At 42.0% G+C, this 22,871-nt stretch overlaps 1 protein-coding gene across 1 annotated transcript; it reads right to left on the reverse strand.

The window, feature by feature from the left end:
* Positions 1-5,440: 5,440 nt before the first annotated feature.
* On the reverse strand, positions 5,441-6,103 carry LOC142520311 (uncharacterized). The gene has a single exon (XM_075623313.1). The coding sequence runs from the start codon at positions 6,101-6,103 to the stop codon at positions 5,441-5,443; it is 663 nt and encodes a 220-aa protein (XP_075479428.1).
* Positions 6,104-22,871: the final 16,768 nt, after the last annotated feature.

Raw genomic sequence — 22,871 nt, forward strand, 5'->3', positions numbered from 1 at the left:
CACATGGTCAAAGTCAAATGGCTGAATCATTCCGAGGAGGAAGCTACTTGGGAGACAGAGACCGAGATGAGGAGTCTCTACCCGAAGTTATTTGGTATGTTTTAAATTTCGTGGACAAAATTCTATTTAGGGAGGGGGAATTGTAAGGTCTAGGAAATTCGAGCTACGTAACATGTCTGCATACAATCTACGGTTTTTATTTAAATTATGTGTTTAATTATATTTACGAGTTTAATGCATGTTTATTGCATGATATGTGGGTTATTTTAGCTCGAATAATCCTTCTTTTTCTCATCATTCAAGCTAATATATGCTAATACGTGTGTGTTTGCATGAAAAACATTTAAATTCTTTCGTTGATCGTTTATGCATTGGTTATCATGAAATATGCATGTTCTTGCTTGCAACTCACAATTTTTCATGGCTTTTATGTAAGGGGCTGCCACGGCTACATGTTTAAATGTTGAAAACGTTGGGAGTCATGGTGTCAAGGTGTAGAGTCGCAAGGTAGTCGAGGGTTGGTGAAGGCCGAACGCTAGCTTCCTTGGTGGTTGGTTCGGGTATGACTAGATCAAGAGATTGAGCGAGCCGGAGGTGCAGGGGCTGTTTTGAGCCTTGGAACAGACCCTGGTGGGTCTAAGCCATGGCCTAGAATGGCTCCAACCTTAGCTGTGTTGGTCTTGGAGCCGGTCGAGAGAGTGGCGTTGGAGGTAGCCTCGGTTAGGGCTTTTCGGTTGGCTCATGTTTGGTAGTGCTTCACAGCGTGAATGGGGATGAGGGCTAAGGTCAATTCGGTCCAGGAGGGTCCAGAGGTGGTCTAGGAAGGGTTGTCTCCGGGCTGGTAGAAAGGGTTGGCTCGGGGCTAGTCCTAGTCGGTTTGGGCTAGGGTCGAAAATTTATGGCTAGGGTAATTCTAGGGCTTCGTGGTAGGTGCGCAGAAAAATTCCAGCAACTTTCAGGCGTTGTTTGTAGGTCCTAAGGTGTCTGAAACAAGTGGTTTAGGGGTTGGTCATGTAGGTTTGAGTCATGGTTTAAATTGGGATAAGTTTGGTTAAGTTTCGGTTTGATTCAGGTTAAAACCGGGACCCCGATCCAAGTTTTAAAGCGAATCGTTTAAGTTATGGGACATGCTCGAGGTTATGCCTAGGAAACATTTATAAATATGTTTTGAAGTGTTCTTAGGATTTTGGTTGGCTTCGGGTCGAAATTTAGAGGTCCAGGGGTAAAATGGTCAATTAGAGTTTCAAGGGGCAAAATGGTCATTCTGCACCTGGGTCGAGTTAGCAGTCCTGGCGGATCCCTGATCACAACTTGGCATGTTTTAAATGTCTATGATATGACACATATGATTTTTTATGAAAATATGAAAATACATTGCATGCTTGATTTTAAGAAAATTTACGTATATGCATGATTTTTATAAGTAATGAATATGATGACATATTTTGAAGGAGGGGAGTTGGTTGTGACTAAATAAGATGATATAATAATACGATGACATGTAAGGCTAAGGCTCAGTGGATGTGTAATACTGTCGTTGATGCCCCGCCGTCGGGTACCGCAGTCTTACGTAGATAGATCCATCGACTAATACGATGATACGAAAGTCACAGCTAATGAATGTAATTCAAATAAAGAAAATGAATACGTAGATGTTGATATGTTAATGCATGTTTTGACACATTTATGTTATTGTTAAGTTTATTTTCACGCTTTTAAGATCATGAAGTTTATTTTAAGTACAACACTTTTCACTGCTGCATATTATGTACATGTATTTGTTATAACGATTTTGGTGTGTTGAGTCTTTAGACTCACTATGCGTGAATGATGCAGGTGAGCATATTTTTGAGGAGATTGGAGGCGCCGAAGACTGAGTAGGTGGGGCTGGATGTGTGCCCACTAATTCGAGGACTATATTTTCCGCACATCATGTTTTTGAGGGAGCAGAGATCATGGATATTTTCTTATATTTTTTTATTTATATGTTTATGGTGTGACATGATTTGCATGTTGTTTTATTGGGTTCTTTTAAGTTGAAATTTTTGTACCCAGTAGTTGAATACTTTTTTTTTTAAATCATGTGACTGAAGGAAGATATTACATGCATGCTTATAGAATTATTTTTGAAATAAAAATGGGTATTTGTAGATTTAGCTTAAAAAAAAAAATTTGCAGTATTTTTTAGTAGTAGACGTTTTAGGTCCACTGTGAGAATTTCATTTTCTCAAGGTAGTCTTGAAATTTAGTACTTACGTATTTCTCCACCTCGATCAGATAGAAGTGTTTTAAAACTCTTTCTTAATTTTTTTTCTCGACTTCACCTATGAATTATTTGAACTTTTCAATGGGTTCAGACTTGTATTTCACTAAATACACATACTCATACCTTTAGAATTCATCAGTAAAGGTCATGAAGTAGGATTGATCATATTTTTTGCTAACACTTAGCCGAAAACACACACCTACATGTATTTGTGCATGTCACACTTTCCCTAGGAAATGGTCTTTGGTCATATTTCCTTTCAGATATAACTCTTATGTTTCAAGAGAGTTAATCTCTAACATGTCAAACTATTGGGACATCAAGTTCTCCCACCCAAGATGCAGCGGAAGTTTAAAATTTGTGTGTCTTGACATTCAAGACTTTTCTAGGGCATCATGTATTTAACTAACCATTCATAGGGCATTTAGAATCATACCTTGCGTATAAAACGGTGGACTCCAAACTATACCGGATTTTAAGTGGATATAGCCCTTCTTGTATTCTCTACGAACGGCTCTTCAAACTTTATCGTCTAATTAGGTCTACGATCAGAAGTTATCCTCCTCTCTTGGATTTCACTAGTAATCACAACCGATTTGTACGTTGAGACTGGGACTCCAAATTTCCAAAATCCGGAGACGGTACTGCGACGGAGGCGCGACGATGGAAGGGAGCACTTGGCCGAAATTTTCCTTGGTTGTGCACAAGGTGGCCGAGAGCTATGAAGCATAAGAGAGGAGAGTTTTGTTTGCTTTTGTGTGCAAACAGTGTGAAAAATTTGCGCCATGATTTTATGAGTCCTAATGGTGTATATATAGAGTGAGACTCCTAATTTTATTAGGAGTCCCTCTCCCACAAGGACTCTAAGTCCTTATCCTACTAGGACTCTAATTTCATTATATATAAAACCTAATATTATTATTTATTATATTATGTGTTTGTCAACTTTTGATAACACGTGATATATTTATAATAATATATTTACATGTTAGTAGTCACCACTACTATTACCACCATTTAATTAGTAAATTCCAAACTTACTAAATAAATTATTTAGAACTCATTATAGCTCCGATCGAAGATTCAAGAGCACCGACGTATCAAGGATACAATTCTTGTTCATATAATGAAAATCAGAAATTTCGAAGGTCAAAATTTTCACTTACCATATTGGGCAGCTGCCAATTTTAGTGAACTCCTTCAAAACAAAGACAGTTCCACTCTTCTTCCTTATTTAGCAATTAAACTAACTTCCATTTCTTCCATCCTATGGAATCAACTCATAAACTCCTTTATAAGCTTCCTCTTTGATCTCTATCAAACAAAGGTCGCCAAATTCCAACTCATTGAAATTTGACTATCTCAACGGGAACATAGAATCTGATACTTGTGTGACTCTCAATAGTTCAGAAATACAGCTAGCAGTGGATTCACATCTCCACCTGATTCAAGAAAACTTTTATTCTTATTCGAATTTACCCTATTTCACCCCATTACTTTCCTCAAATCATTGATCAAGAATGTCAGAACTCATTTCTGATTGCACCCATCGGATCATGGTAAGAGCGTTTAGTAGCATCAAATCATGATCCCTTAGGTATAACTGATAGTTCCTGCAAGAACTTTTAATCATGGTTAGCGTACAGTACGATCCCTTCAACACATATATATTAATTGAATCTGCAACCATTGGTATATTGAGAGTTAGATATGAATTCAATAATGATGTAATTTATCTTTGAATAATAGTGTCATGGTACGCGCAACTGAGGAAACACCTTTCCAAACTGCACATATCTTACTCTTGCCACAGACTCCTTGCACTATTGCTCATCAGACCACGTAGGATATCTTTACCCATAGGTAAACTGTGAATCACATTCTACAATGTATTTTCTCCTACGTATTTCAAAACTACACCCAACCTCGCTACCTGATGACCCTCGATAGAGTCGGTAAACGGATCAAAGTGCATACTAGTACGTATAGCTCCTACATTGTCCCGGGTCAAAAGACTAATAGTGTACATCCATAACCGTGGACTATTTCACTCGATAAGTGAGAACCACTTGGACAGTTCGAGGGAGGGTTGTTCAGTTCATCATCATATAATCACCCACCTATGTGAATAGACATCTCCATGCCCTTTCTTATGAAACATGGATGCTAGTCTCGAGCGACCTTTATCCTTGTTTTAGACGGCTGATTCGACTAGGAACCTGTTTAGAATATACAGTATACTTCCTAATGAGTTTCACGATCTTATGTTGCGGAGCAGACCTCATGGTACCTATTGTATATTTAAGGACTTTATTTATGTAGTTTGCATGGGCATACAGATAAAGTATAATGTCATAATTGAATGAAATCGTAAAATATTATTAAAATAAAGATTATTTTACATTAAAGTCAATAAAATCCCAAGCCACAAGTTGGCTTGTCGGGCACTTACTCTAACACAAACATGCCCTTTCCCACTAGCTTGTGCATATTTCTTTAAGAAATATGTCCTAGCCTAGCGTTACATAAGTGTACTTGATTTAGACCATTTTGTTTTCTTTTGTTTATTTTTGATATCGTGTTTACTTCGACGTCATTAATTAGAATATCTTTTATTTTTAAGTTATAGAGATCGTTTTATAATTCACATGTTCTAATTAAGCAGTCATTCTTGTGAATATTGCAAACACCTTTAGCAAATAAGAAAAAATTCATCTTTATTAAGCATAAAAATAGAAACGATGTTTTTTAACTAAGTCAGAAACATATAAAACATATCTTAAAATAACTTAAAACTTTTGTTTAATACTAAGTAAATGTCTCCCACGGCCCTCGCAACAAGTTTTAATCCATTTCCATCCTTAGGAAAGTCTTACAATTCCTTAATCTTTTATTTCTTGTTATCACCTACAAATCATTGCATAGATTAGATCCACATCTAGCATCTAATATCCAAGACATTGAATTGACTGAGATATTTAATTCAAAATAAAGCATATCATTGCCAGAACTCTTTTGTGCTAGATATTCCTTACAATTGTGCTTCCAATGTCCAGAATTCTTACAGTGGAATCAAACATCTTCAACTTTATCGGGCTTTTTGAGCCCTTTAAAAGTGTTTGGAGCTTGTCTCTTATTTGGTTTGATTTTTTCGGAAGGAGCAGAACGTTTCTTTCACTTTCCTTTTGGGTCTTTCTTCGTCCCAAATGAAGAGCTTAATAGGAAAACAAGATTTTCCCTTTTGATGGTGCCTTCATAGCCAGTAAGCAAGTTGACCAGCTCTTCAAGACTGCCCTCCAGCTTGTTCATATTGAAGTTTACCAAAAACCCATCAAACAACGACGGTAATGACAATAGTAGAATGTTCTTGAATAATTCATTTGGAATAACAAGGTCCATGCCCACTAGTTTCTTGATGAGCCCAATCATCCTCACACCATGCCCATGGACTGAGGCCCCATATCGCAGGCGTGACTTCATGAGCTCCTTGACAGTAACATTTCTTAATGGATGTGTTTGTTCACCACGCAACTCTTGCATGTGACCGTAAATGCCGGTAGCATTTACAGCATCCTGAAACCTCATTTGTAACTCATCTGATATAGAAGCCAGCATATAGCTCTTAGCTTGCAAATCATGGTATAACCATTTCTCAAGTTTATCCAATTCCTCAGTAGGGGCATTGGTAGCAGCCGTTTTCGGAGGCGCTTTTGTGAACACATATGCTATTTTCTCATAATTTAAAACAATTTTTAAATTCCTCAGCAAGTCTAGGTAATTTGGTCCGGTTAGCTTGATTTGATCGAGTATAACAGATAAATGATTTCGCCACGACATTGTAAATGTAACGTACCGTATTTTGAACTACTTGAAATTTGCGGAAAAATAAAAATTTTCTTAAATATAAAATAAACTTTAAAATAGTGATCATAAATAAACTGTCCAACCAAAAGTATTTGCAATAATATAGATCACATATAAAGTTTGCTAAAGAAAAATTATTGTTTAAACATCATAAAACAAAACGTAAAATCAGAGTAGTTGAAGCATTGCATAAAAACTTAAAAACATGGGCGGTCCTCGAGTTAAGCCTCCTGCTCAGTCCAAGCCAGCTCACTGGTCCTCACCTCTCGTGTAACTAACCGTAATTTGAACTATTTAAAATTTGCGGAAAAATTAAAAATTTTCTTTAATAAAAGGCGAACCTTCAAAATTTGATAAACAAAACTATTTATCACCAAATAATGTTGCAACAAAAGATCTTAAATGAAGTTTACTAAAAGCACTTGTTTAAAACTCATAATCGATAACATGAAATCAGAGTATTTTTGAACATTCATAAAAACTTAAAACTTGGCGGTCCTTGGGTCTAGCCACCTGCTCAGTCCAAGCCAACTCCTTGGTCCCCACCTCTCGTCTCCTCAAATGCATCCTCACCTGCATCGATCAAGTCTAGTAAGTCTAAAGACTCAACATTTATAAACTGAAATTAACGAGTACTACGTAATAAGATCACATGCAGCTTTAAAATAGAACGTACATACTGGAACTTGAACTTGCATAAATAAACTTGAACATAAGTACATACATACATAGACGTGCCATAACATGAAACTTTTCTTTAAAGTGCTTGCATACTTGTACATACATGAACATACATAAATTTCATCATTTTGTGTAGAGGCATGTTTCAAAGCAAGTGACTCATACATAATACGCCTGATCAGACTAAACCACAGTACTGTGCTGACAGGGAAAAATCCACTGCCACATACATGACATCCCCATTCATGCTTTAACGGGTGGATTTGTCCCCGTTCATGCTTTAACGCTTTCAAATCTTGATCTGAACCCGTTCATGCTTTAACAGGTGGATTAGTCCCTGTTCATGCTTTAACGCTTTCCAATCCTGATCTAAACTCGTTAATGCTTTAACGGGGTGGAACTTAGACGTAGGTATTCGTACTCACCACTGAATCAAGTAATTAGCTTATGACATTCTAGATTACTCGGACTTGACCTCGTTTAATTGTCGTACTAGGCCATGACAAAAAAATCCCAAATCGATCCCTAAAATATTTCCCAAGGACTGAAGTACACGGACCCCGTGCACCTTTCCGAGTCCGGGTCCGTGTAGGTACTGTAAAAGCATACTCGAAAAGAAGTGAGGACACGGACCCCGTGCCTAGGCCCGTGTAGACTCTGAAAAAAGACACTTCGGAAGAAACAAGGGCACGAACCCCATGCTAGCGTCCGTCGAAGGGTCCGTGTAGGCTCAGTAATTGCAGACGCACGAAAATTCAATATAGGTGGTGCTTAATATTCATAACTCGATTGAACGGACTATTTATCGACACCTGGAGACCCATCCTAGGATGCAACTACCTTGTTCCAAACCCATACGAACCCCCCCCAACTGTAACGTCTACTAGTTTTAAAAGTGCGGAATTTTATTTTATTTTTTTTATACAGCTCGCATTTTCGAAATAATATTCACAATACAATTCAAAAACACGGAAATTGGCACCAAATCGTTTCCTACGACTTCTAAAGAACTCAAGTGCCTATCGACACTAACCGACATACCAAATACCAACCCATCAACATACTAACATACCTACGTGCAGCAACGATCCCTCGTCGATACCCAACGAAGCCTGCAACAATAAAACTTCAAGAACACATCAAAAACATAATTTTTTCAGCAAACGCAGTTTGAGCAGTTCCACGAAAATGATCATAACTCACTCAATTTTTATCCAAATATTTCGTATTTTATATTAAATCAAAGATATCAAAAAGTTCTACGTTTCATATGTTGAAAGTTTTCCAGAAAAACTGACGGAAAAGTCGCAGTATTTAAAATGACAGCAAACTTCGAGTTTTGAGATCCAAAAATCATTTCAAAATTGATCCAACCATTTAAACTTTTGCATAACATTCACATGGTTTTCATACAATAAACATCAAAATATTTACTATGACAAGATCGATGCAGAAACGAAAGAATATACATGACTTTTGATATTTAAAAATACCGAAACGACGATACCGACGCGAGGAGGATGCGAGAGACGATCCGAGACGAACGTGGCGCTAAATTCCTTGAAGAAAACTCTCGAAAAGGTGCTGGAAAAGAAAGGGAGGGGCGGCTGCTCTCTCTTGGGAAAGAACCCTAGTTTTCTTCTCTCAAAATAATAAAAGTTTGAATGAAATATGAGTGTGTGTTGTGTCGTGTATAGGTGTGTGTAAAAGTGTGTGTGTGCGTGAGTTTTGTGTTTAATTAGGGAAAAAAATTGCTTAATTAGTAATTAGCAATTAATTTAAAATACTAACTCTCTCCTAATTAATAATAAAATCTCTCAATTTAAAATAACTTGCACAAGTGTCAAAACTTTTAAAAGTTTAAAGATCATAAAATACTACATAAATAATTTGGGTTTTAAAAATGATAAAACCAAATAAATTATTTAAAATGCCCCAACCTTAACTTAAAATACAACACTAGGTAAAAATATGCCAAAATCATCACCGGTCTCTTTTCCTCGATCCCGCATCGAATGATCGCCTGAAACATGAAACTTGAGAAAACATTTTAACGTGCATCACATAAACATAAATAATTTAAAATAATGCAATTTAATAAATCATGCATCACTAAAAATCATTTTAGATTTAAGTAAATGATTTAACAATTAAATAAATACATAGGTTATACGTGTACTGAATTTGGGCTCTACAGTTCCTCCCCCACTTATATAAATTTCGTCCTCGAAATTAAATCTTACGAAACAGTTCTGGGTAGCGGTTTCTCATATCTGCCTCGATCTCCCAAGTGGCTTCCTCCACTGATTGATTCAGCCACCGGACTTTGACCAACTTGGTCACCTTGTTCCGAAGTCTCCACTCCTGTCTGTCTAGGATTTGGACTGGTCTTTCCTCATACGACCAATCTGGAGCAAGCTGTAACGGTTCATAACTCAAAACATGCGAAGGATTTGCTAAGTACTTTCTCAGCATCGAGACGTGGAACACATTGTGTACCCCAGCCAGATTCAGCGGGAGGGCAACACGATTAGCTAGTGTCCCAACTCTTTCAAAAATCTCGAACGGTCCGATAAACCTCGAACTCAGCTTGCCTCTTTTCCCAAATCTCATAGCACCCTTCATGGGTGCTATCTTCACGAAAACATGATCACCCACAACAAACTCTAGATCCCTTCTTCTCTTGTCAGCATAACTCTTTTGAGGACTCTGCGCGGTCTTCATCCTGTCTCGGATCTTGACCACCACGTCTGCAGTCTGCTGAACAATCTCTGGACCAAGATCTGACCTCTCCCCAACTTCATCCCAATGAATCGGTGATCTGCACTTCCGTCTATACAACGCCTCGTAGGGAGCCATGCCAATAGATGCTTGGAAACTGTTGTTGTAGGTAAACTCCAATACAGGTAGCTTAGATTCCCAAGTCCCATGGAAATCTATTATAAAGGCTCGCAATAAATCCTCCAAAATCTGAATCAATCGCTCAGATTGGCCATATGTCTGCGGGTGAAACGATGTACTGACTAGCAACTTTATCCCCATGGTTGCATGTAAACTCTTCCAAAAGGACGATGTAAACTTCGGGTCCCTGTCGGACACAATAGAAACTGGGATTCCATGCAATCGAACAATTTCCCTGGTATAAAGCTCCGGATACTGCATCATGGAGAAAGTTGTCTTCACTGGCAAGATGTGTGCCGACCCACTATAACCCAAATAGCATTGGATCCCCTGACTGACCTCGGCAATCCAACAACGAAGTCCATGGTGATATTCTCCGATTTCCACTCGGGGATAGGGAGTGGCTTAAGCATCCCTGCTGGCCTCTGATGCGCTGCCTTCACCTGCTGGCAAGTGAGACATTCAGACACAAACCGACGGATGTCTCTCTTCATACCTGGCCACCATTACAGAATCTGCAAATCTTTGTACATCTTGGTACCTCCTTGGTGGATGGAATATGGAGACGCATGTGCCTTTGACAAGAAGTCTTCTCTGATCGAATCAAAATTAGGCACCCACATTCTACCTCTGTATCTGATAATACCATCGGACACTGTGTAGAGTACACTGCCCTTGACTTCATCTTTCAGCCTCCATTTCTACAACTACTTATCTGAAGGCTGTCCTCTACGGATTTGGTCTAGTAAATCGGATTTGACCGTCAGATTAGATAGTCGGGGAGCTCTGCCCTTGGGATAAACCTCTAACCCAAATCTCTGAATCTTTGACTGAAGAGGTTTCTGTACTGATAACTGTGCCACTACTGCAACTTTACGGCTCAAGGCATCTGCCACAACATTAGCTTTCCCCGGATGGTAGCTAATTTCACAATCATAGTCTTTTACCAACTCCAACCATCGTCTCTGTCTCATATTCAGTTCTTTCTGCGTGAAGAAATACTTGAGACTCTTGTGATCGGTAAAATATCTGGCATTTCTCGCCGTACAAGTAGTGTCTCCAAATCTTCAAGGCAAAGAAAACGGCGGCTAACTCAAGATCATGAGTCGGGTAGTTCTTCTCATGCACCTTCAACAGTCTGGAAGCATAAGCTATAACCCGACCATGCTGCATCAACACTGCGCCTAACCCGAGCTTAGATGCATCATTGTATAACAAAAAATCTCCTTGCCCGGATGGCATGGCCAACACTGGCGCTGAAATAAGAGCTTACTTCAAAGTATCGAAGCTCTTCTGGCATTCGCAACACCACGTGAACTTAGCATTCTTCTTGGTCAGTGAAGTGAGCGGCACTGCTACCGACGAAAATCCCTGAATAAACTTACGGTAGTAACCAGCTAAACCCAGAAAGCTGCGGATCTCTGATGCATTTTTTGGCTCAACCCATTGCTTAATAGCTGCCACTTTAGCTGGATCCACCTCAATACCGCTACTAGATATTATCTGACCCAAAAACACTAACTTCTCCAACCAGAATTCACACTTACTGAACTTCGCAAATAACTTGCGACTCTGCAAAAGCTGCAAAACCGTCCTCAAATGCTGGCTGTGCTCCTCATGGCTCTTCGAGAAGATGAAAATATCGTCAATGAATACTATGACGAACTGATCAAGGTAGGGCTGAAATACTCGATTCATGAGGTACATAAAAATTGCTGGAGCATTCGTCAGTCCAAACGGCATCACTAAGAACTTGTAATGCTCGTATCTGGTTTCTAAGGCTGTCTTATGAACATCTGCATCTTTTACCTTTAGCTGGTGATACTCCGATCGAAGATCTATCTTAGAGAACACTGTGGCTCCCTACAACTGATCGAACAAGTTCTCGATCTTAGGAAGTGGGTATTTATTTTTGATCGTTACCCTGTTCAGTTCTCGGTAATCGATACACAACCTCATGCTCCAATCTTTCTTCTTCACAAAAAGCACTGGTGCTCCTCATGGTAAGAAACTAGGGCGAATAAATTCCTTGTCAAGGAGCTCTTGAATATGCTGCTTAAGTTCTAACATCTCAGCTGGAGCTAGACGGTACGGTGCCTTAGAGATTGGCACTGTGCCTGGCATAAGATCAATGGCGAACACCACTTCTCTCTCTGGTGGAAGGCCTGTGACGTCATCTGGGAAGAAGTCAGGAAAATCTCTGACCACTGGTACATTAGTTATAGACGAAGTGGGTGCGTCAGGTACGGAAACCACGCTGGCCAAGAAAGCTTGACACCCTTTGTGAATGAGTCTCCGCGCCTGCATGCAATAGATCATGCGAGGAAAACTCATCCATCTAGTCGGCTCAAAGAAAAACTGCTCCATACCCAAAGGTCTTATTAAAACCGACCTTTTCTGGAAGTCGATAAGAACTCTGTTCTTTGTTTGCCAGTCCATTCACAGAATGATATCAAATTTTGGCATCGGAAACACAATCAAATCGGCGTACACTAGGTGTCCCTGCAATTCCAGATCGATGTCCCTGACCACGCTAGTAGCTGACAATTCTTCCCCTGATGGGACTGTCACTGAGTAGCTCACGTCGAGTCCAATAGCCTTGACGTCCAAGTAACTAGCGAATGTCTCTGAAATAAAGGAGTGGGTGGCTCCTGAGTCTATCAGGGCCTTCGTGGCTAGTCTCTTTATGAATATATTTCCTGAGAGACGTTATCACAACACAAAACTTATCTCCTCAAAATTCTAACCTTAATCTCAGGCATAGAAGAAATTTATATCGCATGACATGCAAAAATAATACTAGCACACTAATAAACCCAAATAAAATTCCAACACATGCATGGCAAAGTAATACGATGCTTTATTAAATAGTTTACCCGTCAATAACGTCATGTCTGGGTTCGCCTCCTGAGCATGCATGGCGATCACTCTTCCCTGAGTTGGCTGCCTCCACTGTGGGCAGTCCTTCAGCATGTAGTCACTCGCTCCGCACTTGAAACCTTTACCTGACCCATACAAACACGGTCCCGGGTGCTGGCGGTTGTACTTCGGGCACACCGGGTACTCACCCGGCCTCTGTGGCGCCTTCTGCTGTGGCATATGACCCTTGCCTTTTGGTGGTCCCTGATAAGGCTTCTTTCCTGGTTGCCACTGGAACGGCCTCTTAAACTGAGGTCACTGCTACTGCTGAGGAGCCTGATAGGGCCTCTTGCCCTGCCTGTTAGCCTCAATATCCCTCTGATCCTGCTCCGCCGCCAAAGCTCTAGACACGGCAACTGCGTAAGTAGTAGGACCAGCTACTCGGACATCTCGGCACAAGATCGGCCGCAACCCATCGATGAAATGCCTCAACTTTCCCTGGGCATCATTAGCTATCAGGGGCACAAAGTGACACCCCCTTTCAAACTTCCTGACAAATTCTGCAACACTGCTGTCTCCCTGTCGCAGTGTCATGAATTCCCTGGTCAGTCTGGATCGTACTTCTTCAGTGAAATACTTGGAGTAGAATACCACCTTAAAGCCATCCCAAGAAAGGGTCTGCAAGTTCGCTGCCACGGACGCGCTCTCCCACCACAGTCATGCGTCCCCGATCAGTAGAAATGTGGCACATCTGACCCTATCTGCATCTTGCAACTCCATAAAGGCAAAAATTACCTCGATGGATTTAATCCATCCTTCGGCTATCATCGGATCACTGGTCCCCGAAAACTCCTTTGGACTCATCCGCCTGAACCTCATGTATACTGCCTCTGGTCTGGGCCTCGTTTCTGTATTTGCCGAAGCCTGGTTCCCACAAACTGCACGAAGAACTGCGTCATACCTGCAAGCATCTGAGTTTGCATATCCGACGGTGGAGGAGGTGGAGCGTCTCTCTCCTCCTCTCGGGCCTCTCTGTCCTCATCCCTTGCTTCCCGGTTAATATTGGTATTGTTATGCTGACCAAGTACATAGCTACCGTAGATTGTTTCTAGAAGATGGTAAGATTCAGACCTGACTTTGCTGATAAATGGAAATTTTACGGTAAGGGTTCTAGAGCTAGAATTCCTTTGATATCTACATTATCTATGACTTGATTATTACAGAAAGGAGTAGAGGGATTCCTTGTGTATTCAGTAGACGTACTGAAATCGAGCCCATCATTGGTAGATTTGCCAGTGGTATGTGTGTTTGCTGATGTCTTCCCAGATGAGATTGCGGGTTTGCCTCCAGTCCGAGAGATAGACTTCAGCATTGAATTGGTACAAGGTACAGTTCCGATTTCTAGAGCTCCGTACAGAATGTCACCGATTGAACTTAAAGAATTGAAAGAGTAGTTAGAAGATTTACTGTTCAAGGGTTACATCAGACCGAGTGCTTCTCCTTGCGGTGCTCCAAAACTGTTTGTGAGAAAGAAAGACGGTTCAATGAGACTCTGCATTGACTACCGGCAACTGAACAAGGCTACGGTAAAGAACAAATATCCTTTGCCTCGTATCGATGATTTATTTGATCAGTTGCAGGGTTCTTCTGTCTATTCCAAGATCGATCTGAGATATGGATATCAATTAGCTGAGAGTCAAAGATTCTGATATCTCGAAGACAGCTTTCAGAACCAGGTATGGCCACTATGAGTTTATTGTCATGCCGTTTGGTTTAACCAATGCTCCAGCTGTATTTATGGGTTTGATGAACCGCATATTTCAGAAATATCTTGATGATTTTGTGATTATTTTTATCGATGATATTCTTATTTACTCCAAGAATATGATTGATCATGCTGAGCATTTGAGAACTGTACTGAGAATTCTGATAACTGAGAAATTATATGCTATGCTGTTTAAATGTGAATTCTGGCTGAAGCAAGTGATATTTCTGGGTCACATCATATCTAGAGATGGTATTTCTGTTGATCCTAGGAAAGTTGAGACCGTGATCAGTTTGCCTAGACCGACATCAGTGCCAGGGATACGTAGTTTTATGGGTTTAGCAGGATATTAACGACGATTTATTCAAGATTTTTTGAGCATTGCTAAGCCTATTACACAGCTGACTCAGAAGAATGCACCATTTGTTTGGTCTGAAGAATGTGAATCCAGTTTTCTCGAGTTGAAGAAGAGATTGACCAGTGCTCATGTATTGACTATTCCATCAGGTACTGGTGATTTCGTTGTTTATTTCGATGCTTCTCACAGAGGTTTGGGTTGTGTTTTGATGCAGCGAAGATATGTTATTGCCTATGCCTCAAGACAATTGAAGCCACATGAGTCTCGCTACCCAATTCATGATCTTGAATTGGCAGCCATTGTCTTTGCATTGAAGATTTGGCGACACTATCTATACGGTGAGAAGTTTGAGATTTATTCAGATCACAAGAGTTTGAAATATCTGTTTTCACAATTAGAATTGAATATGAGTCAACGAATATGGCTTGATTTATTGAAAGATTTTGATTGTGAAATCAAATACTATCCGGGAAAATCTAATGCAGCAGCTGATGCACTGAGTCGAAAGGTATGTTCTTTATCCTTATCGACGATTGGTGCTTCACATTTGATAGAAGATTGCTGTCATTCTGGATTGATATTTGAGAAAGATTGTAAACCATTGAGATTGTATGCTGTTCAAGTCGAACCAGAGCTGATTTTGAGAATTAAAGACGCGCAGAAAAGAGATCAGAATGTGCAGAAGTCGATTTCAATGGTCAGAGCAGGGCATCGATCAGAATATCAGGTTTGTAATAGAGTATTATATGTGAATAATCGTCTAGTTGTGCCAGATGTTTCAGATTTGAAACAACAGATATTGTCAGAAGCGCACAGTAGTAGATTCAGTATCCATCATGGTGGCAGAAAGATGTATAATGATTTGAAAAGACAGTTTTGGTGGAAACAGATGAAAGCAGATATTGCAGAGTTTGTATCAAAATGTCTGAATTGCCAACAGGTGAAAGCTGAAAGAAAGAAACCAGGAGGTCTATTGCATAGCTTATCTATTCCTGAATGGAAATGAGATTACATTTATATGGATTTTGTGACGAAGCTACCGCGATCCTCTAGAGGTTGTGATGCAATTTGGGTTGTGATTGACAAATTAACCAAATTAGCATGTTTTATTCTGTACAAGATGACGTACAGACATGACCAGATGGCAGAGATTTATGTCAGAGAAGTGGTCAGATTTGTGAGGCCCGGGGCCGAAGAGGGCGGGGGGTGATCGCCGGTGCCATCAGTTGCACGGACAATGAGCGGCTCCTGGCAGGCTTCTAGGTGAAGGGAACATGAATGAACCGAACCCACACGGGAATGAGAGGGATTCCGAGACTGTTCAATGTAATGGACTGTACAGTTGAAAAGGGCTTAAAAGATTTGATTTGTACTACTCATATCACGAAGGTGCATCTTCTTTTCGGTAGCTCATCACATAAGAACTCCAAAGTTAAGCGTGCTTGACTTGGGGCAATTTTGGGATGGGTGACCTCCTGGGAAGTTTCCCAGGGTGCGTGTGAGTGAGGACATAAGCACGCTGGAAAGACTCGTCTTGATACAGTGAGGACAGTCGTCGAATCTGGGGCGTTACAAGTGGTATCAGAGCCAGGTTCTGTATAAGGTTTCACTACTACTGACCGCGAGAAGCTCACGAAGCCACGTCTTCGGTCTGTAAGTTTTTCAGTTCAGCATTTTGTTCAGCATTTCAGTTAAAGCATGAATTATTTTGTCAGCATGCTTCCAGATTTTCAGTACTTCAGTGTTCATTTAAAATAAACTATGGAATTATGCATGTTAGTTACGTATGGGTTATGTTGGAACAGTATGCCCCCTAGACGCATTTTAGAGTGCAACAGAGAGGAGGAGCCTCGTCGAGAGGACAGGGAGGAGCGTAGACCGGAGGGAGACCTACCACCTCCTCCACCACCCCCACCGGACATGACTGCCCAGATGTTAGCTGGGATGGCACAGTTCTTCGCACAGTTTGCGGGGAACAATGCCGCAGCCGTAGCCGCAGCCGCAGCCAGGCCGACAGGGCCCGAGGTTGTTTATGAGCGATTCATGAAGATGCGCCCGAAGGAATTCTCTGGGACATCTGACCCCATGGTTGCCGAGGGATGGATCAAATCCCTCGAGGTTATCTTCGAGTTCATGGAGCTGGGAGACGCAGACCGAGTCCGATGTGCCACCTACCTGTTCACTGACGCCCGCTTGTGGTGGGAAGGAGCTTCGGTAGCCCTGACCTTGGCTACACTTTCTTGGACCCGCTTTACGGAGGTTTTCTACTCCAAGTATTTTGCTGAGGAGGTTCGCACCAGGCTGACCACCGAGTTCATGAGCCTGAGGCAAGGGGATATGACGGTTACGGAGTTTATCCGTAAGTTCGAGAGGGGCTGTCACTTTGTGCCCCTGATCGCGAATGATGCCAGAGCCAAGCTGATGCACTTCCTGGTGGGTTTACGGCCGATCTTGCGCCGGGATGTTAGGGTATCTGACCCTGCTACTTATGAGATTGCCGTCTCCAAGGCCTTAGCCGCAGAGCAGGATCTGCGGGATATCGAGAGGGATCGCCAGGGCAAGCGCCCAGTCCAGGCACCGCACCGCCCTCCTCCTCATCAGCATCAGCAGCAGAATAAGAGGCCTTTTCATGGACCGCCCAGGAACCGAGGCCAGCAGCAGCAGCAGCAGCAGCGGGGACGCCCAGCCCCGAGGACTCAGGAGCACCCAGTTTGTCCCAGGTGCTCACGTCGCCATCCTGGAGCATGTATGGCTGGCTCAGGAAAGTGTTTTAATTGTGGCAGTCCATACCACATGTTGCTGCAGTGCCCTCAGAGGAATCTGCCTACTCAAGGCAGAGTTTTTGCTCTCCATGTGGCGGAAACAAACCCAGAAACTATGTTGTTGACAGGTACCTTTAAGCATTGAGTTATTATTCGAATTTCAGCATTTTGGGAATCGGGATTTAGATTTTTGAACTTAGAACTGTTATAGGATTGCATGCTCTACTCAGTATTAGTTTGGGGATTTAAGTTAGAAGAACTTTGACTTTAGCATGTCTATAAGTTTAGTTCTTGTAACTACTGGATTCAACTTAGAGCTCCGCTCTTTCAGGGAGAATTTTTATATCTGGTTCCGCTACCAAGGCCTTGATAGATTCAGGGGCCACTCATTCGTTTATTTCGGAGCTCTTTGCAAACTTTCTCAAGATCCAGACCATTGGGCTAGATACAGCCTTTTCAGTAGTGTTGCCGTCAGGCGAGGAGATGGCAGCCACCAATATTATACGAGATATAGACCTTGAGCTGCACGGTAATCTTGTTTATGCGGATCTGATCGTGCTACCGATGCCAGAATTTGACATCATCCTAGGGATGGACTGGCTATTGAGGAACAGAGTGCTGATAGACTTCCAGCGGAGATCTGTTCTTGTCCGACCGCCTGGAATGGAGCAGTTCTTATTTGAGCCGGACAGGTACTTTCCTTTACCGCGCATTATTCCATATGTTCAGGTTAGGAAGCTCATGCATAGAGGGTGTCGGGCATTTCTAGCGACCTTTTTATCTGTCCCCGAGGAACCCAGCCAGTCAGCCTCAGTTGTTCCGATTGTCAAAGATTTCTTAGACGTTTTTCCCGAAGACGTCTCTGGTATGCCAACTAAGAGAGAGGTAGAGTTCTCCATTGAGCTTATGCCAGGTACGGCTCCGATATCCAAAGCGCCGTACCGACTAGCACTGATAGAGATGGCAGAGCTTAAGAAGAATATTCAGAAACTTCTCGACAAGGAGTTCATTCGCCCGAGCTTTTCTCCATGGGGCGTGCCGGTCTTATTTGTGAAGAAGAAGGATGGCTCGATGAGGCTTTGCATTGACTATTGGGAGTTGAACAGGGTTACAGCGAAGAATAAATACCCATTGCCGAGGATTGAGGATCTGTTTGACCAGTTGCAGGGAGCTTCGATTTTCTCCAAGATAGATCTGCGTTCCGGTTATCACCAGTTGAGGGTGAGAGATGCTGATGTTTCGAAGACAGCTTTCAGGACTCGTTATGGTCACTACGAGTTCCTAGTGATGCCATTCGGTCTGACGAATGCGCCAGCGATCTTCATGGATCTAATGAATCGCGTATTTCAGCCGTACCTCGACCAGTTTGTGATAGTGTTCATAGATGACATTCTCGTCTACTCCAAGAGTCGGGAGGAGCACAGCAGGCATCTGACCACAGTGTTGCAGACATTGCAGAAACATAAACTATTCGCAAAGTTCAGTAAGTGCGAATTCTGGTTAGAGAAGGTGGCGTTCTTGGGCCACATTGTTTCTAGCAGTGGCATTGAGGTAGACCCGACGAAAGTTGCAGCAGTCAGAGATTGGGTTGTGCCTCAGAATGCATCAGAGATCCGCAGTTTTCTTAGGCTAGCAGGATATTACAGGAAGTTCATTCAGGGATTCTCATCCATTGCCGTTCCACTCACAGCACTGACCAAGAAAAATGTAAAGTTTGTGTGGAGCAAGGAGTGTCAGAAGAGCTTCGATACTTTGAAGCAAGCTCTTATCTCAGCACCCGTTTTGGCTGTACCGTCAGGATTTGGTGAGTTTGTCCTTTATACCGATGCTTTGAAGCTTCGTTTAGGTGCAGTTTTGATGCAGCATGGGAGAGTGATAGCATATGCTTCTCGACAGCTGAAGATCCATGAGAAGAATTACCCTACCCATGATCTGGAGTTAGGGGCTGTAGTTTTTGCTTTGAAGATTTGGAGGCACTATCTGTATGGAGAGAAGTGTCAGATCTTTACCGACCATAAGAGCCTCAAGTATTTCTTTACGCAGAAGGAGCTTAACATGAGTCAGAGGCGTTGGTTGGAGCTTGTGAAAGATTACGATTGTGACATTAGCTACCACCCGGGTAAAGCTAATGTAGTTGCGGATGCTTTGAGCAGGAAAGTCGCAGTGATGGCTCATTTGACGATTCAGAAACCTCTTCAGATCGAGATGCAGAGGTTTGATCTTGAGACTTACCCTCGAGGTAGAGTTCCTCGTCTATCTACCTTGACCATTCAGTCTTCCCTTTTGGACCGTATTCGCAGTGGTCAGGCAGCAGATGAGCAGTTAGCACAGTGGAAGAAGAGAGATGAAGCCAAGGGCAGTGTTTTGTATTCAGTCAGCGACGGTATTGTGAGATACCGAGATAGGATATGGGTTCCTAGCAGTGATTCTATCCTAGCAGACATCTTATCAGAGGCCCATACGTCCCCGTACTCCATTCACCCTGGGAGTACGAAGATGTACAAAGATCTGCAGCTATTGTATTGGTGGCCAGGGATGAAGAAGGACATCAGACGGTTTGTGTCCGAGTGTCTGACCTGTCAGTTAGTGAAGGCCGAGCATCAGAGACCAGCAGGTTTGCTCAAGCCTCTTCCTATTCCCGAGTGGAAGTGGGAGAACATTACCATGGATTTTGTGACCGGTTTGCCGAAGTCAGCCAGGGGATCGAATGCTATTTGGGTGATTATAGATCGTCTTACCAAATCAGCGCACTTCTTGCCTATTAAGACGACTTTCACCATGATTCAGTATGCAGAGCTGTATATCCGAGAAATAGTCCGACTCCATGGTATTCCAGTTTCGATCGTATCCGACAGAGATCCCAGATTCACTTCCTCATTTTGGAAGAGCTTGCATTCGACTTTGGGTACGAAGTTGCTGTTTAGCACAGCTTTCCATCTGCAGACAGATGGGCAGTCGGAGCGAGTTATTCAGATTTTGGAGGATCTTCTTCGCGCTTGCGTCATTGATTTCTCAGGGAGTTGGGAGTCGAACTTGCCACTGGTTGAGTTCACCTACAACAACAGCTTCCATTCTTCTATTGGTATGGCTCCGTATGAAGCACTGTATGGCCGCAAGTGCAGATCTCCTGTTCATTGGGATGAAGTAGGAGAGAGAGCAGAGTTGGGTCCAGAGATTGTTCAGCAGGCAGCAGAGGTAGTAGCCAAAATCTGTGATAGGATGAGGACTGCTCAGAGCCGACAGAAGAGTTATGCCGATCAGCGGAGGAGAGACTTAGAGTTTGCAGTGGGCGATCATGTCTTTGTGAAAGTGGCACCTATGAAGGGTGTCATGAGATTTGGCAAGAAAGGGAAGCTCAGTCCGAGATTCATTGGACCGTTTGAGATCCTCGACAGAGTTGGGACGCTAGCGTATCGTGTGGCTCTTCCGCCGAATCTGGCCGGAGTACACAATGTCTTTCACGTCTCCATGCTGAGGAAGTATATGGCAAATCCTTCGCATGTGCTGAATTTCGAGCCGTTGCAGCTTACTCCGAACTTATCTTATGAGGAGAGACCAGTGCAGATCCTAGACCGGCAGGAGAAGAAACTTCGGAACAAGTTGGTTAAGTGAGTCAAAGTCAAATGGCTCAACCATTCAGAGGAGGAAGCAACGTTGGAGTCTGAGCCGGAGATGAGAGATCGATACCCCGAGTTATTCGGTAAGTTCTAATTTCAAGGACGAAATTTATTTTAAGGGGGGAAGGATTGTAGAACCCATAAATCAGTAGACGTATAAGCCATGCATAATTCTAGATTTTTAAATTTAATTGACTTCATTGCATAATTATTTTAAATCCATTTATTTGAAGTTAATTATTCATTATTTCAGTTCAGTAGTTTGATTTTTAGCATTTCAGTTATTTCAGTGAGGCCGGACCGGAGTCGGAGTTTTGAGGTAGAATTTAAGATTCGAGAAATATTTCCAGAAGTTAATTTAGCTAGCAAGTAAGTTCATTTAAGTTAGAAAGGGAGGTTTGAGGATTTAATTTAATTATTTGAGGTGATTAATAAATAAGCTCATTTAAGTTACTTAATTAAGGGGTTAGATCACTAAATTATTTAAAGGATTGGTAAGGCTTTCAAGGATTATTAGTTGACTAGATAATAATATTTCCCCTTCATTTTATTGCAATTTTCGGCCCCCATAGTTGCTAGACAATTTAATTGCCAACTCATCAACCTTTTGACCATTTCTTTGCATGTAAGTTGTAGGATAATTCTAGGATTTTTGGGAGCACAATTTAATTAAATAAATGGACATATCCTAGACTAGAAAATAAGCAAAAATCGGCCACTACCTCCTAGAAGCATCCACCAACTCATTTGATATCAAACCATAATTCAAAATTCAAATGCATGAAGACTTGGTCTTGATATGATCCTTATATCTTGCACCATCCTCCTCACCCCTCATAACCACTCCATCACACTCCCTCCCCACCGAAATCAGACCCCTTTTCAGTAGAAAAAACGTGAGTAATATCTAGGGAGAAAGGGAGAAAAAAATCGAGAACTAGAAAGAACAAGAGAAGCGCTCCATCTCCTCCGTGCCGCGTCGTCGTCGTTTCGTTCGTTTTCTTTCGAAACGAAACCAGGCATGTCTAATTTCTTTCAAACCTCAATCAAGTCATAATATCATTTATTTTTCAGTACATGATCATGTTTATTCAAGCAAAAACCGAGATACATGTCAAAACATTTTGGAACAACACATGCAGAATTTTCGTTTTTCCTTGGCAAGCTTCACGTTTTTCTTGGTTTGTGAGTTTCAGGTGATTGGTTCGACTCCAGGCTCCCAAGGCGACTCCTAGACACGTAATAGGATGCATTAAGACCATTTTGGTCCATTCAAACCAGCCCCATGCTTGCTGGAAATTCAGAATGACAGCAAGTTCCCATAGGCGCAGATTTGTGTTTCGAAATTTCAGTTTTTGTGTCAAGGGGTTGGATCTGATCTTGGCTGCCCTAAGGGCTCTTAGCCATAGTTGGATCACTCCCCTAGCATGTCTAAGACGTGACTAAGTTGCCCTTTTGGTGACTTGGTCCATGGCCCCTCGGTTTTTAATCAAAAGATCAAAACAGCCCCTATACCCCTTCGGCTACTTCGGTTGGACAGCTTTTGGTTCATTTCTTTTGGTTGCTTGGTATGGATCTTGGTTGGCCTATGACCCTTAGCCACGGTTCATATAATGCTCCTAGATGTCTAGATCGTGCCATGGTCAATCAAATGGCCATTGGAATGACACGAGACATCGATCATAGCATAAACACTACACACGCACGCACGTTGCTCTCGGTTGGACCCTTCGGTTGAGTTTTGGTGTGATGCGGATTGTGGCTGGCCTAGGGCCCTTAGCCATGGTTCAAATCATTC

The sequence above is a fragment of the Primulina tabacum genome, chromosome 12, assembly GCF_025594145.1.
Source record: "Primulina tabacum isolate GXHZ01 chromosome 12, ASM2559414v2, whole genome shotgun sequence".
In the NCBI taxonomy this organism is placed as follows: domain Eukaryota; kingdom Viridiplantae; phylum Streptophyta; class Magnoliopsida; order Lamiales; family Gesneriaceae; genus Primulina; species Primulina tabacum.